The 15,493-nt window shown below is 46.3% G+C and overlaps 4 protein-coding genes across 5 annotated transcripts; 2 read left to right on the forward strand and 2 right to left on the reverse strand.

The window, feature by feature from the left end:
- Positions 1-1,588: 1,588 nt before the first annotated feature.
- crygs2 (crystallin, gamma S2) lies at positions 1,589-3,658 on the forward strand. Of its 2 annotated transcripts, XM_047046228.1 has the most exons (3): positions 1,589-1,910; positions 2,316-2,558; positions 3,385-3,658. In XM_047046228.1, the coding sequence occupies exons 1-3, from the start codon at positions 1,893-1,895 to the stop codon at positions 3,655-3,657; spliced, it is 534 nt and encodes a 177-aa protein (XP_046902184.1). In that variant the 5' UTR covers positions 1,589-1,892; the 3' UTR covers position 3,658. The 2 variants fall into 2 exon arrangements, with proteins under 2 accessions (XP_046902184.1, XP_046902183.1); XM_047046227.1 differs by lacking the exon at positions 1,589-1,910 and having other exon boundaries at positions 1,950-2,558.
- Positions 3,659-3,957: 299 nt separating this feature from the next.
- Positions 3,958-7,498, reverse strand: lcmt2 (leucine carboxyl methyltransferase 2). The gene is given in 9 exon segments (XM_047046224.1): positions 3,958-4,105; positions 4,107-4,141; positions 4,233-4,368; positions 4,449-4,629; positions 4,919-5,155; positions 6,040-6,220; positions 6,313-6,394; positions 6,522-6,646; positions 7,291-7,498. Coding segments are annotated over 9 exon segments (1,125 nt in total). The 5' UTR covers positions 7,333-7,498; the 3' UTR covers positions 3,958-3,999.
- A 353-nt stretch (positions 7,499-7,851) lies between these two features.
- rab5b (RAB5B, member RAS oncogene family) lies at positions 7,852-11,983 on the forward strand. The gene is made up of 6 exons (XM_047046226.1): positions 7,852-7,959; positions 8,649-8,987; positions 9,103-9,254; positions 9,359-9,481; positions 9,593-9,686; positions 9,860-11,983. Exons 2-6 carry the CDS (start codon positions 8,825-8,827, stop codon positions 9,970-9,972), a joined length of 645 nt encoding a protein of 214 aa, XP_046902182.1. The 5' UTR covers positions 7,852-7,959; positions 8,649-8,824; the 3' UTR covers positions 9,973-11,983.
- Positions 11,984-12,260: 277 nt separating this feature from the next.
- Positions 12,261-15,493, reverse strand: dbr1 (debranching RNA lariats 1). The gene is made up of 9 exons (XM_047046223.1): positions 15,392-15,493; positions 14,813-15,142; positions 14,611-14,735; positions 14,422-14,502; positions 14,221-14,306; positions 13,861-14,085; positions 13,668-13,745; positions 13,435-13,580; positions 12,261-13,280 (listed from the first exon to the last, which is right to left on the reverse strand). Exons 2-9 carry the CDS (start codon positions 15,007-15,009, stop codon positions 12,488-12,490), a joined length of 1,731 nt encoding a protein of 576 aa, XP_046902179.1. The 5' UTR covers positions 15,010-15,142; positions 15,392-15,493; the 3' UTR covers positions 12,261-12,487.

Genomic DNA, 15,493 nt, shown 5'->3' on the forward strand with positions numbered 1-15,493 from the left:
GGGGGGGGGGGGGGGGGGTCCTTTCACCGAGGTCCCAACAAACCTATTTGCTACTGGCCCACTAACAGGCAGCCATGTGTGCAGATGTTCCAGGCAGGCCTGGATCTGCTGAGCGGCACTACAGCCAGGATGGGGGAGAAGAAGTCTGTCATGGGCCGTAGCAGCCCTCAGTCCCCTCTTCTAACCCATACAATGTCTGTACCTTCTGCTTTCCCCTGAAGTATCCCCATGTGCTTCAAAGTGCCCAGGCACTCCTCAGCATTTAGTCTGACGAACCGTCTATTAAAGGGAGATTCTGCCATTTTGGACCCACCTTTTCCGTGAGTGAATGAGTAGGCCCACTCTTGAGGGTTTAAGGATGGATATTAAAAAGACAGTGATTTTGTTGGTAACAACACTTGGAATAAGGTAGATGAGTCACGGTACCATGCTGTTAGATACTCAGGATTTCTTTTCAAGTGTATTTTTATGTTCCTGTTTACCAATGAAATAATGGGGAATGCACTTAATTCAGAAGTTGACCATCCATTCTTAAGTAAAATGAATAAATGTAAATGCTGATGTACTGTATGAATACGTATTTAGCAATAATTCCTTAATTAATAATAGCCCTTTATCTGGTATGTGGGTGTGATCAATTGAAATAGCGTTTGTATAGAGTGAATATGCCAATTCAATTAGCATGGGGGTTAGAATGTGACGACTATCTGCCTCATTAGCTGCCTCGGTATATGTATGACCTTTAGGTACTGGAGGCCAATGACCTGTAGATAAGTGCCTCTTTCTTTTGATGAGTACAGCATATGCTAGCTGAATGAAATTGCTGTATTAGAGCAGATTTCCGTTATAATTCAAGGATTGGTGGACCAGTCAAAAACCTGTACTGTAGAATATGCTTAGAATACAGGGAACAGTGTGCTAATGTCTTTAAGTTTGATGGCCAGTGTGCGGAATATGTAAGCGATTGTATAATTATGCCTTAACTGCTGTAGTTGACTTGCCTTTGTCTGACATTGCACGATTATGCCCTTACAGTTTCAATAGAAAATGATTTGCAATAGTTTGTATGAGCACACATTTTGTTCTCTGCTTGAAGAGAAAATGAATAAAGAAAATCTTTTTGGATGGAGGACTTTCTGGATTGTTGATTATCACTGCCTTTTCCATGCTAGATTACACCCTTGTAGATGACAGGACCGTGGCTCAGAACAGGAGAAAATGTTACTACCCCAGTTACAACATTGTGCCAACTCAAGGCCAATTGACTTCAGTGCAATTTATTTTGAGGGAAAATCTGATGTTTCTGTATCAACCCAGATTCCTGACCCTGCACTGATAGGTCCCAGAGGCAGGGCAGACTCATGCCAGATCTAGATGCTCATGTTGTTTACAAACTTCTTCAAGAGTCGGTGTAATTAACCAGGCACGTCCTACTTAACTTTGAATGAATGAACAGATACTCAAGCACAAGTCATGCAATGCAGATTGCAGCCCAGTGCATCTCTGCCCATGCATATGGCTACATATTGGCATGAGCTGGTGGTGGGCACAGGTTGGGGGATGGTAGAGGCAAGCTGGCAGGCTTGGCATGTGTTGTGGTATGGGGTTGAGGTGAGTAGGGGGGCATTGGAGCCAGGCAGCAGAGAGTCAATGGGCACTCTAACCACCCTGCCATTATACCGTAATCCCACTTCGCTTTTTCTGGAAAAACTGAATAGCACTAGAATCACTGACTCAATTTTTGGATCTAGTTTTCATGACAAAGCACTTGTTCCCTTGCGTCCTCCGTTTATAAACGTTGAGAGGCTGGGTATATAAAAGGGCATGGCAAGCAGGCCCAGACACAACCAGGGAGACCCACCAGAACCAACACCAAAGCCTACCTACATTCAATGTCCAAAATGGGCAGGGTGAGTAACGGGACACCTACTCTGCCACCGGAGAGTACTGGAGCAGACCAACATCCACATACTTGAGTGACTTATAGATATGAACGACAGCTAGTCATATTGTGATAGTTTATATTATTTGCCAATATAATTTTGTGAGTAGCAGCTTTGGATTGACGGTAGCAGCTTTGGATTGACGATGACAGCCAGGACAGGAATGTGCTGTTGACCGGATATTCCAGTTGTTAGTAATATCAGGTTCAGAATTTTGGTGTGAAAGAACACAAACTGCCACTTGGAGACGTTCAGAGCAGAGACACAAAAATGGTCACTTCACTGAAGCATTGGCTATCATATTGTGAATGAAACATTGACAGCTGGACTAGCGAGTCTTCATGACTAATGCATTTAACGTCGCTCATACAGATCGTCTTCTACGAGGATAAGAACTTCCAGGGCCGTCGCTATGAGTGTGACAGCGACTGCTCCGACTTCCACGCCTACCTGAGCCGCTGCAATTCCATCCGGGTGGAGAGTGGGGCCTGGGTGGTGTACGAGCGCCCCAACTACACGGGCTACCAGTATGTCCTGACCAGAGGGGAGTACCCAGACTATCAGCGCTGGATGGGCCTCAACGACCACCTCAGCTCCTGCAAGACCATCCACTTTGTAAGTCAACCACTACCTCCACAACTCACATCTGGTCCTGGTTCACAGTCCCGCTACATTCGGATCGTTCCTGCCCTGTCCTTTACAGTGAGTTTAGGGTCCGTGGTCGGCCGACTGTACCATTCAGCACCATATGGTGACAGCTGCAATGGTGTGGGACACATTCAAAGAGGGAATTTCCCATGAGCACTTGAGTTGAGAGAAGGTACTCATAGTGGTACCTCACTTTGGAACCTTTCAGTCCGAGTCTTTTGTTGTGCATAGACAGACAATGAGGCCACTGACTATTGATGAGGTTTGAACCAAAAGCCTTGAGGCTTTGCTAATGAAAATCAATAGCAGCATATAGGACTGATTGCCATGAGATGACCGCGTGCTTGAAGTACACAGAGACAAATCAAACATCCCTTTCACATCACCACCAGTCCTGTTTTCAAATACAGTATGATGTTAAATGCTTAAAGTGCACCGTTTATGGTACAGGCTAGAGGGGGAATAAAAGTGTTAGATGTTCAGGATGTGAAGAACAGTACTTAAAATAGTGTAAGAAACATTGGTGTATTATATAGTTTCAGCAAACAAACATGTTATTTGTCATGGATTAATACAATAACTGATGTGTGCATGGATCCCACAATGATCTTGGTGGGTGTGACCTGTTGTCTCCCTATATATCCCCCCTTCCCATTTTCTCTTACCCCACCTCCCCTCCCCATTATTTCCCAACCCCCTACACTACTAATCCCTTTCCACCACCTTCCCTGTTCCACCCAATCTCAACACCTCTCCTTCTCTCATCACTCCCATCCCCATCCTCCCCATGCAGATCAGTGGGACCCAGTACAAGATGCAGCTATATGAAAAGGCAAACTTTGAGGGACAGGCCTTTGAGGCCACTGAAGACTGCCCCTCCGTGCAGGAGAAGTACCGCTGGAGGGAAGTCTATTCCTGCAAGGTCTCTGATGGCTGGTGGGTGTTCTACGAACACCCCAACTACCGCGGCCGTCAGTACTTCATGGAAAAGGGCGAGTACCGCAAACCTGGGGACTGGGGCGCCATCAGCCCTGTGGTCCAGTCCTTCAGACGCTACACTGAGTGATCCTACACTCCACTCAAGCCGGCCCAAACACCCCAACAAGATTAGGATGATGAAGTCTCCCTCTCTCTCCCTCTCTCTCTAATTGCAGTACTTTGATATGAGTTACTTTAAGTCTGAGGTGTCATATGAAATAAAACTTGTCTGGTAAGCAATGTACAGGATGTTGACCCTTATCTGGATCGATGCATGTACGTGTGTACAATGAGGGGATCACCTAGGTAGGATTCACTCTCTTAAGGTTGAGTCTATTGTGAGCTTTGTGATTGCAGGTAGGATCAACCTTAAGTCTGTAGTGAAGGTCTTAATTATCTCACAGAGCCAAGCCCCCTGGTACTGATTGGCTCACAAAGCTGGCCGGAGGTCCACTATGACCGGACAAGGGTTGTGATGGGTACCAAAGGAGAAACAGTTGCCTCCTCCACACATCAGGGCCAGAGTTGGTTCCTCGGAATGAATGCAGCATGAGGGGCCAGGGCACCGACATCTGAAGGAGGGTTAGAGAACAAGGAGAGACAGCCGTCACTCACACCGTTATTCCACGTGTTCAGTGTTTTAAGAGGCAGACGCTGGCTTACCGTGTCAAGTTGAAACTCCATACTGCTCCCTGTGATCAGGTCTATGACTGCAATACCAGGAACACCTTCGGCCTGCAGCCAAACCCCACCCACCACCACCAGCCGCTGACCAATCACGTGTGCATTGTGAGAATATCTGAAATGAGTGACAAATCTCTCAGAGATCCACACCTATAGAGAAATGGGATGGGCTTCGGAGTGGCCATCAGAGTGTACCTGGGGACTGGCTGGGGGTGGACCGCCAGGCTCTCCCAGCAGAAGCCTGTGGTCGTGGGCCTCAGAAAGGTTGTGTCCCCCAGGGGTACCCCTCCTCTGCCTAGTCCTCCAAACACCACCACCCCTTCCTTATATCGACACGCTGAGTGGGAGAGGCGAGCTTCGGGTGGGATACCCTCTACTGACATCAACATACATGGGCAGCTCTTTTAGAGTGTGGTTTTCTTTAAGTGGATCCCATGTATCCATGAGGTCCTGCAGTGTAACAAACCTCTGTCCAATGCAGATTATTAAGATTTAGGAAATGGGCGTCGCCTAAAGCGGCCTCTGTCTCATTCCTTCCTCCAAACACAAACAGGAAGTCATGGCCTGTAGGGAGATGGGGGGGGGGGGGGGTACTTGTTTGCACTAACACAATACCACAAAAGACTAAGAAGCAGAGAAACATCTATGGCTGAGACTGTGCCTACCTCTGTACCTCAGCATGGTTGCTGTGTGCCGCCATCTTTGTGGTGGCAGGATACCAGTGCATGTTATCTCCTCTAAGGACAGACTCACTGTTGCCATGTTCTCATGAGATGTGGGGTCAGGCAGGTCACATGTCACCTTAAGAAGGCTCCTGATTGGGTGGAGTGGGGAGGAGCGTCCACCATAGACCAGGTTGCCCCAACCGGGGATGTTATTTACCGTGTGATACAGTCGAACACCTGTAGACACAACACAGACCTCCAGATTGACATCATGCCATTTCACATCACCACTTTTCAGGATGGCCATGCCCAGACCCTCCAGAGACGGCGACCCAGACACAGGCCTCACCATCAGGGACTCAGGGCTAAGCACTGGCCTCAGGGAGGGCAGTGGAGACACTGTGGAGGAAAGAGAACAGAGTGGAGACTTTGGACCTATTAACATACGCTGCTTCATAATATGTAAACACGCTGTTGAGGTAACATTAAATACGTACCTGGTGGCGGTCTTAACACAGCGTGGCTGGTAAGCGAGCCTTTACAAGCAGTCAGGATGAAATAGTGAGAACATTTCTGGTGCCACTCTTGGGCAAAAAGAGTGGCGTGGAAGTCATGGAAACTGTAGTCATGTAGTCATGGAAACTGAGCTATCAATTATCTTTGGACTGTGCATACTGTATCTCACACACAATCTTGAGATAACATCATGAGTTATCCTGATGGTAACCAGATTATGAAGTGGTATTTGACTGAATGAAGAGGCTGCTCGGAATGCCTAACCTCAAACTCATCAAAGGGTTCAAGAGTCTCCACTCTCCCTCTCTCTTTCTCTGGCACCAGACCCTGGTAGAACTCATTTATTTCCATGCACACGCACTGCTCCCAGCCCTGCAGGGAGCACCAAGCATATTCTTGCTTTCAAATATATACTGTCCAGTACCAGTCAAAAGTTTGGACACATTTTCCCATTTCCCATGTGTCCAAACTTTTGACTGTATGACAATGCCTCTGATCCACACACATACAGTACCATTGTCCAAACTTTTACCTTGTACTGTATGTGTGTGGATCAGTGGCATTGTGGCACATGTACTCTGTGTGAGTGTGCTGTAGTGACCTACCTGCAAGACCGGCTGATGGGAATTCTAAACCCTCCTTCAGGCAAATGTCAGCCTTTATCAGTGCAGCCTTGCGCCTGGCAACATCTGGAACATCCAGTTCAAATACCACCAACTTTTGGAGAGCCCCTTCCCCATGCAGACGGAAATACAGGGAGTCAAAGCCAGCCCCTAAGGACACAATCTGGGGGATAGGAAGGAATGAGAGTTGAGATTTAGTTTCAGAATATTGCAGAGTACAATGCACCTTTTCTCTGCAGGAAGAAAACACCTTACCTGCCTGTAGAGGCAATGCTGTGTCGACTGCAGAAACTGCCTTACACAGTAGTCAACAGCTTTCCACCGAATGTAGTAGCCTCTAATGACGAATTAACAGACATCTTAATTGCCTAAAGGACTTTTATATTTGTATTCTTTATATGCATTCATACACATACAATACATACACAATCTTGTTCAGGTATAGTACAGTTGTGCAAACTGACCTGTTAATGAGAGGGGCTCGTCTGGACACTTTGCACACAAAATATTTAAGAAAGTCATCTTTAAAGTACCCTTGTGCAGCAGCAGACACCTTGCTAGCCGCACTGCTGTCATTGGTCCCCTGCACCTGTATGGAAAACAACATGAACGCAAACTTTCAGACACTGATGTCTTCATAGAGCCAAAGAACTACTCTGCAGGGTTGAAACCATAGAGTTAATATAACTAGAGTAAGCTACTTTTGTCTTCCAAGATGGCGTCCCCATTCATTTCTATGAAAAGTGCTCAGTGGCGCAGTGAGGCAAACGAGATCGCGAGACTGGACGCGGCCATCTTTCCACTTCCGTGTCTTCCTGTCTAACTTTAAACAGTGGCTCTTTTTTTCCCTAGCTCCGAGAGCTCATGTAAATCGGCTATCGGCCAATGTGAATTTTAGTGCTCGTGCCCTGTTAGTATCCGCCAGCACATTTGCAGGCAACTTTCATTGACTAAGCAAATAAATGGGTTGCTAGTTTACCCATTTCGGATTGGTTTCAAACTTAGCAAAAATCGGGAAAAATTATTCTATGAAAAAGCTAGTAGTATGAGCCAGGTTCGAGAATCAAACAAAAATTATTGGGGGAGATAGTTTTGTAAATGTTGAATGGAGTTAATAGAATAAAAACAACCGGAAGAGTCGGAAACCTAACCGTACATGCAATACCACCTACATCCACCGGGGCCGTTGCTTCAAGCCGAGGGGCGAGGGGTGGGGGCTTGGTTGAAACCTACCGCGCTGTCTCTTCCTTGCTTTTTTTTGCTGGAGACTGGCATGGCTGGCCTCAATATAGCTGCTAACGGTCACTTATTTATTGATTGACATTATGTTTCTACTTTAGCTGGTAGTAGGCCTACTGTCGTGAAATGAATCCCTAAATAAAAATTATAATTCCTTTGGTTTGTTTACAACATAGAGGTTTACAAGCGTGCGACTGCGAGTTTTTCGTTAGAGGGCAGTGCACAATTGATTCTACTCAAATCTCTTGATTGCCTCCTTGTGGTTTGGAGGTAAACTAGAAGCTATGTGCATTTTATCACTCACGTAGCGTTATTAATATTTGATTTCAAATATCGGGTGGATTTACACCTGCCATCGACTAGGCCACACGTTTGACCTACAACTACCTCTTCCTTGTGGCAGTTACAGTTGTGCTCTAGTCTTAAGATAGCCCAATACATATGTGGGCTAATATCTTAATTATTTTCTGGGGGAGACATTTACGCCTACATGCTTTATACATAAAGGAAACAAGAAATTAAGCTGACAATTGACAATAAATGCGTTTATGCGCCTGCGCGAATTTGCAGGAAGTGTGTGAGCGAATATTTTACCAGCTGACTGAAGAATTGTCAACAGCTAGTAAGTACGGTCACGGCAGAGCAACAACAATACAGAAATAGGTAACTATTCATATTTTTCTCACCTCTTAAGTGCACTGTAAAACTATCTTAATGCCAAATAATTCAAAAGATAAGTGAAAATGAGTCAGGGCCGCTATAGTTCGCCCCATCCCAACCAAAGTGAATGGCCTCAGCGGAGCCCATTCTAGTAGCTAACTAGTACTGAATGCCGTTGTTGTACCGTCCACAACGATAGCGAGCAGTCTTTATCTGCTGTCATATGGCGATATTTACGTACGCTGGCGAACTGTTGTCTATGTATATCCCTGATATAAAATCAAATAAACGTGTATCTAGCTATAATATAAAGACAAGTGGAAAAGGTTTCCTAGACGTATCAGTCCTTGTGTTGCGAAGTGAAACACGGATGATGACAATTATTCGAGGAATTTCCAGCAGCGTTTCGATGCATGTGATGATGTGACTTCATTTGTTTCCCAAAACAGTTCTCACGCTGTAACATACACAATCATCATTTATCATCTGTACCTTGTCATCAACATGTCATGTGTGAATAAATGTTTCATTTGTAGTCTAATGAATAAGGTCATGACTCAAATATGATTGCTGGCTGTCTAGATCAGATTTCGCCTGAGGTTGGAAAATATGAATGACCAGTGGTCAAACAATACCAATTTCTGTGTCACATTCATTCAGTTATGTGAAAATCCTGTTGTCTGTCTACACAGAGACTGGAATCAAAAAGACGCCTTTGAGAAAAAGACCAGTACAGAAACTCCTGGGATAAGGCTGAAGAAATAGAGAGATTGACAGTTGGTCCAATCCCAGATTGCTTGCTGTCTGAGCTCCCGCCCCCTGGGAGACTCCGCCCCCTGTCCCTGTTGCTCTCCCGTGCTTCTCCATCATGAGCTCCAGAGGGACTGGCCGGTCCAACGGCGCCCTGCCCCAGACCAAGATCTGCCAGTTCAAACTGGTGCTGTTGGGAGACATGGCAGTTGGCAAGTCCAGCCTGGTGCTGCGCTTTGTGAAAGGGCAGTTTGATGAGTTCCAAGAGACCACCATTGGAGGTGAGAAAGTAGATAGGAGCGTTGTACAAGAGAAAATGATGGCAAGGAATAGAATGAGGGGGAGAAAGAAACATGATCTCAGTTGATCTGGTGTGTTGTATTCGTCCTCTAACAGCGGCATTCCTGGCGCAGTCCGTGTGTCTGGACGACACCACGGTCAAGTTTGAGATCTGGGATACAGCTGGGCAGGAGCGCTACCACAGCCTTGCACCCATGTACTACCGCGGCGCACAGGCTGCCATCGTGGTCTTTGATATCACCAAGCCGGTAAAGTATCCATCTACCTACCGTCTACAATGGTCCTTCTCCCCTGGCTCTCCCTTACTCACTCCTGCTGTGTGGGCTCCCCCTGCTCCGCTGTGTTCCTCCAGGAGACGTTTGAGCGAGCTAAAGCCTGGGTCAAGGAGCTCCAGAGACAGGCCAGCCCCAACATCGTCATCGCCCTGTCTGGGAACAAGGCTGACCTGGCCGAGAAGAGACTAGTGGAGTATGAGGTAACACTGATAAAGTATTCATACCCAGGTCTCGAGGTATGATGGCCACAGTACTTGCTAACACAAGCCATATATGGTGTGTGTGTGTGTTCCTGCTGTGTGTTTGGACAGGAGGCCCAGACCTATGCTGAAGACACAGGCCTACTCTTTATGGAGACCTCTGCCAAGACAGCGATGAATGTCAATGAGCTCTTCCTGGCCATAGGTAAGTCTCTGTGGAGAACCTTGCATTTCCGTCTGCACTGGTTACGTTTTTGGAAGCTAAAACAAGGTCTTACACGAGAAATAGTTTGATAACTTGCAGTTTTGTAAGCACACATAGAGACCCAATTACAACAACGGCTATTTGGATTAAACTAAACCTTTTGTATTTTCCAGCTAAAAAGATGCCAAAAACAGACACCCAGAATCCTACGCATGCAGCCAGACACAGGGGAGTCAACCTCCAGGACCCGGATGCCCACTCCACCCGATCCTGCTGTGGAAACTAAGCTCCACCACCGCCCCTCCTGCTCTCCAACCCCCTTGCTCCAACCAACCTCAGGGGCAGGGTGAGGGGAGACCCATCCCATCTGATAACCCCCCCCCCCCCCCTCCCGCCCCTTCACACCTCTTCAAACCTCTTCCTTCCCATCCACCCACCCAATTTTGTTTGAGAAAGAGAGCAAGGATAATAGATGGGGGAGGGGGGGTGTGTCGAAGGAAAAGGAGAAAGACGACAGTTGTCTTGCTCAAGAGCTTCCCCCCAGCAGCCAGTGAGATCTGCAGGCGGAGAGAGTGGTCTGAAGGAGACAGAGACTGGAGGAGAGAGTGGTCTGAAGGAGACAGAGACTGGAGGAGAGAGTGGTCTGAAGGAGACAGACTGGAGGAGAGAGTGTTCTGAAGGAGACAGACTGGAGGAGAGAGTGTTCTGTTAAGAAATGGAGACGGAAAGGTGGACGAGAAGAGCGCAGAGCAACAGACTTTGTATAATATCTAGCACTAATTGTCGATGTTTGTTCATCCCCTCGTTTTGTTTCAGATTGTTTTAATCATGGCTTTTAAAGCAAGCACTGCAGTGCTTTTGTGTGTTTATATAGGAAATGAGAGATGAGGTGAGGCAGCCTGAAAAACGAGTGAAAGGGACTGTCAATGTAAAGCCTGCCCCCTCCTTTCCACAACTCCCATACCTGCTAGCTGGCATGACCAAGTCCCTAGACCCAGCTCTGGCTCTTGCCAGGCGCTCCCTTAAAAAATGACAGTGCACTAGTTATCCACAATCCCATAGGAAGCACAGCTCAGTTCAAACCTTCCTTTGATGTATTTATTGAATTGATTTGGACCCCGAGTAGGTCTAGATGTATGGCACTTTCAGCCATACCCATGAATGCTTTCCTCCATAATCATTTCCCCCCCCCCCCCCCTCCCGCCACTGATCTATACACTGAATCCAGTATTTTATTTACTACTGAGACTGAGAATGTGTGTGTGTTTGCAGGGCATGTCTCTGGTTGGCTGGACCTTCACTGGAAACTGTTGTACAAATGTAATCAGTGAACTAGTGGTGCACAATAGTGATAACATTGAGTAGTTATTGACCCAGCCCCCACAACCACCTCTAGACTTCACCCTTTCCAGAGATAGCCCGGCCACACAAAAGACGTGGAAATCTGACATAACTGGATAGGTGTACATTTGTGTGGAGTGATCACCATCATCCTTATGCCCCATCTACACCGCTCATGTCATCATAGCCAAGGTGAGTAGCTGAAAGGTGTCTGTTACCTGTAGAACACTGTATTCCGCCTGTCATGCGAATGCTAGAATCCCTTCATAGGAGCTCTGTCCATTTTTTCCTGTCTTATCACGGCTGACGTTTGATTAACATTCTTGGCTTTTAATTACTCTTAATTGGGGACTATAAATGACTGGTTGCTTTGGTAACAGTCTGCTTGGTTGGTTTTCACCAAGGCTTGGCTATAGAATATGAATGACTTGATTTCTTTGACAAATTGATACTGGTCCAGTGGGAGAATACAAATCAAAGTGCAAGAATAGTTTGAAGAACTGTAAAAACAGAAGTGCCTACTACCAGTTTTTTTTTCTTCCTAAAGGTTCCTTGTTTTTGACTTGCTCAAGTGTGTTCACAGTGCAGTGTTTTAAGAGAAGCATCTCCCCGGCATTGGCTTGTATTGTACCATAATCAGTACCCTGGCTCACTGTCATTGGCTCCTTGTATGGTGACAGGAAGAGCCTGTCTTGTACACTGTATTTATGTCTAATTTTAATTAAATTGTTGGTAGTTGATTTTACTAGAGAACATCTGTAAACCTGGAATGAATCAATGACTAATCAATGTTATGACAACTATTTAATTTTGAGATGGTTATGACAATTCTCTCTTAAATGATCATGTTTGCTCTGTGTCATTAAAAGTTCTCAAAGTGGGAGAGACTCAATTTCCCATCAGCACCTCTGTAAAGTGTTGTTCAATAAAGCTGTGCTATGGCACTGAGTGCTGAAGTCTCGTCTGTCCCTCTGTTTTAAATTGTCTGTAGAGCTAGTCTCATCATCATGGGTTTACAGGGTACCTGTAATCATCATGGGTTTAGAGGGTACCTGTAATACTATCAGAAGGTAGAATACCATGCCTTACAACTTAACTATTCCATAACTGAGACAGTTATTGAACGGTCTCAACTGATTCTCAACTTCACACAAGCTTAGGGCAACAATACTGTGTATGTAGTCATAGCTATGGTTGTCCAGGCACCTGTTGTTTGTAGGCTTAAGACAGATCTTTTAAAGATGTTTTTATTTATGTCTCACATACTTGTATACAGTGACTTCATAGTATCCTGACATCCTTGACAAAGATTCAGCACAATCCAGCATTCACACACACAATATAAAATTATAAAGTCGTACACTGAAAAATCTATTCTGTAAAAACCTGAAAAGGGTAAAAAATACATAACAACTCTGGGGCTTTAGAAATCTTTTCTTTTTTGACCTTTAGCTCTAAACCTAACTCTCACTCTCCTCATCTTCTACTGCGGTATAGATGACCTGGTTCCGTCGCTTGATCCTGGGAGTGCTGCCTGTGTTGCTGGGATCTCCCGTTTCTCCGCTTGTGCGTTTTGGGATCCGGACCACCGACGCTTCCTCTTCCCTCTCGCCCGCTGAGATGCCCTGAGATGGGGGGCTCCTGGGAGGGGAGGAGTGGGTGGGTGGAGGCAGACTCATGGAGAGGGACAGGCAGGATGGAGAGGGGTCTGATTTGGGGCTTGGCAAGACCATACCATGTGGGTGGAGACCCACTGAGGGGCTCTCCAAATCCCCCTTCTCCCCCTCAGCGTCAACATCTGAACTCTGAGCCTCCGACCCTCCTTTTCTCTCGCCCTGCCCCTCTCCCATTCCCTCTTCCCCCCCCTCCTCCTCCTCTTCCTCCCACTCATCCTCTATGGTGATTTCGTCTGGGTTGAAGGAGTTGGAAAGGCCTGATGTGTCAGTTGGGTATTCACTAGGCTCTTCCACACTCCCTGTGCTACCACCACCATCATCATCCTCCTCTCCAGGGGCCACCCTTTGGGGCCCCTGCCCACCTTGTCCAACCAGGGCATAGATATCAGTGAGGCCCAGGGTGGCACATAGCTCAGTGGTCTGAGGGTTGGTGCTGCAGCTGGGTTGTGTTCGATGCTGGGGGCGGGCAGGGTCGTAAGCGGGCACAGTACGACTAAAGTTGTCTGGGATTGTCAGCTCTCCTCCCAGGTCACTCATCGCCTCCATCATGGCTTCCTCTGATGCCCGGAAGTCCCACCTGGTTAACGCATAAACATGGGAACACAGGAATCAGCACACCAGCATGTTACGTTGTTCGTACTGAACAGTATACATTGTTTGAGGTTTGAGTAAGTGGGGCAAGTACACAAAGGAGGGAAGGTGTTTTTTGGGGGTTTCTTTTTGTTTTTCACCTTGTGTGAAGTCCGTTATTCTGGGGTGGGTTCCAGGGGTGAGGAGAGGGCTTCTGTAGGGCATCAGTTGCCTTCAGAATAGCTAACCACTCTGGGTCATACTCCAAACCCTGGGAGGAGCTTGGCCTGTCAGGCAAGTCCACTATCTAAAACAAAACATTTGCATACAAAAGTGATTTTGGTTTCAAAACTTGAGAGCTCCATATTTGGCCTGAGCTGAAAGCTTCCCTTACCTGAAGAAACTCTCTGTAAGGCAGGCACTTGTCCAGCGAGAGGAACTTGGTTGTGCGAGGAGCTGCGTCACCTTTAACCTGAAGGGAAGACAAACAGAATTGACTTACCAGTACTACTGGCCATTTGTGTATTTAAGCGTGCGATTTAACTGAGTACACAGAAAATGGGATCAACTGGACCAATATTGCTCACCATATGCTGCATTAAGGCAGCAAACTTGACATGCAAGTGGGCAGAGAACCAGTAACTGGGCTGCAAGTGTGCCAGGAGTTCCGCAGCAGCCGGACTGCCCAGAGTATTAGACTCAACCTCCTGACGCAGGAACTTCTTCTTTCGCAGGAGCTCGCTTGTGCAACCGTAATGGTAGATCCCGCGGGGCCAGTCATGGGTCATGAATATGTCAATGGGCATTTGGAGCTACGACAAAAGAAAATCAATGACAAAGGGGATAGGGTGTTAAAGAACAGCGTTAACAGGTGTTTGGGCAAGTGTTCTGAATGCTACGATGGTAATGACTGTCAAAATACCCTCTATCTATCGGTTGTCAGTCACCTGTTTGAGTTTGAAGATGTCAATGTTTCGGATGTGGTAAACACTACGCAGGGTGTCTCTGTTGTATGGGGGAAATTCATAGTGCCCTGTGGAAGAGATGTAGGCCTTATTTATACTCTATTAGATAACATTTGCAGACAAGTCATAAAATGGCATATCCAGACAGGCAATAAAGACATATCCAGCTTTCAGAGCACACACCTTTCCGGTAGTCATGAGATTTAAAGATTCCAGACTGTCCACCTATTCGTATTCCTTTATACCGTACAACCCCAGCATAACCTAAGGATAGAGGGATGGAAGGACACATTAACACTAGGTACGAATAACATTTTGTGACATGCTGCAATAATAATCAGAGCACAAGGTACCAGAGGCTGAAGTTCTCACCCAGATAGTAGATGTTGGGAGCAACCCAGCCACCATAGGGGAGCTCCTGAAGGTAGTTGGAAGCCTCATGGTTCCCTCCAATAAAAATGGTCAATACAGGAGCCTTTTTTTCTCCAGAGTAGTATCTGCAAGAACAAACATTCACAAATGAAACACGTGCATACTCAATCAAACCAAATTACTGATGAAAAGCGTAACCTACTTGTAGAAGGTTTGCATATGTTTGTACTTGTCAGGTACGGCCATGCACTGCATGTCCCCTTCATTTCGGACAGACTGAAAGTCACCGCAGCACAGCAGCAAGTCCACTTTCACCCCATCCTTCTTCTCCAGGAAGTCAATAGTCTCGTAGATTTTGTCTAGCTCACCATGGCAACATCCTTCCACAGCAATTTTCATGACTGACAACTGCCTGTTGGTCCACGTGTTGTAACGGTACTTTATACCTCTACTAGAGGGCAAGTTCTAGTGCTCCTGTCTGTGCACGTTTGACTGGCTGTGTCGGGGCTTCTGTTGTTTTACATATGGCAACCTGGAAAGATACATTTTTGAGTCAATCTGAAGTAAAATGCACAATAAACATATTTGCTTCCTGCTAACATGGCATGAATAATAACATACACGCAGACCGCGTACCCACGTCGTTTGCAACACAACTTTAGCAGTCATGTTGCCCCAAAACTAGCTGCGTATGTAGCAGACGTAATTCGTCTATTTTACTCAGTCCAACCCTGACATGAGTTAGCCTAGCCATGCATCAATAATGGATCTAATTACTCACCACTAAAATGAGAAGTTAGGATATAGCAAAGCAATGCTGAAATGTCATGTTAGTGCACACATAGAGATAATTTTCCCACCCCGTGTGGTTAAACCGTCGCGC

The sequence above is a fragment of the Hypomesus transpacificus genome, chromosome 23 (assembly GCF_021917145.1).
Source record: "Hypomesus transpacificus isolate Combined female chromosome 23, fHypTra1, whole genome shotgun sequence".
Taxonomy (NCBI): Eukaryota; Metazoa; Chordata; class Actinopteri; order Osmeriformes; family Osmeridae; genus Hypomesus; species Hypomesus transpacificus.

Coding starts and splice junctions, on each gene's coding strand:
- rab5b (XM_047046226.1), top strand. CDS start 8,825: ATGAGCTCCAGAGGGACTGGCCGGTCCAACGGCGCCCTGCCCCAGACC. Junction 9,482..9,592: donor AGAGACTAGTGGAGTATGAG/GTAACACTGATA, acceptor GTGTTTGGACAG/GAGGCCCAGACCTATGCTGA. Junction 9,687..9,859: donor TGAGCTCTTCCTGGCCATAG/GTAAGTCTCTGT, acceptor TGTATTTTCCAG/CTAAAAAGATGCCAAAAACA.
- dbr1 (XM_047046223.1), bottom strand. CDS start 15,009: ATGAAAATTGCTGTGGAAGGATGTTGCCATGGTGAGCTAGACAAAATC. Junction 13,581..13,667: donor CTTACAGAGAGTTTCTTCAG/GTAAGGGAAGCT, acceptor GTTTTGTTTTAG/ATAGTGGACTTGCCTGACAG. Junction 13,281..13,434: donor AATAACGGACTTCACACAAG/GTGAAAAACAAA, acceptor TGCGTTAACCAG/GTGGGACTTCCGGGCATCAG.
- crygs2 (XM_047046227.1), top strand. CDS start 2,292: ATGCATTTAACGTCGCTCATACAGATCGTCTTCTACGAGGATAAGAAC. Junction 2,559..3,384: donor CCTGCAAGACCATCCACTTT/GTAAGTCAACCA, acceptor CTCCCCATGCAG/ATCAGTGGGACCCAGTACAA.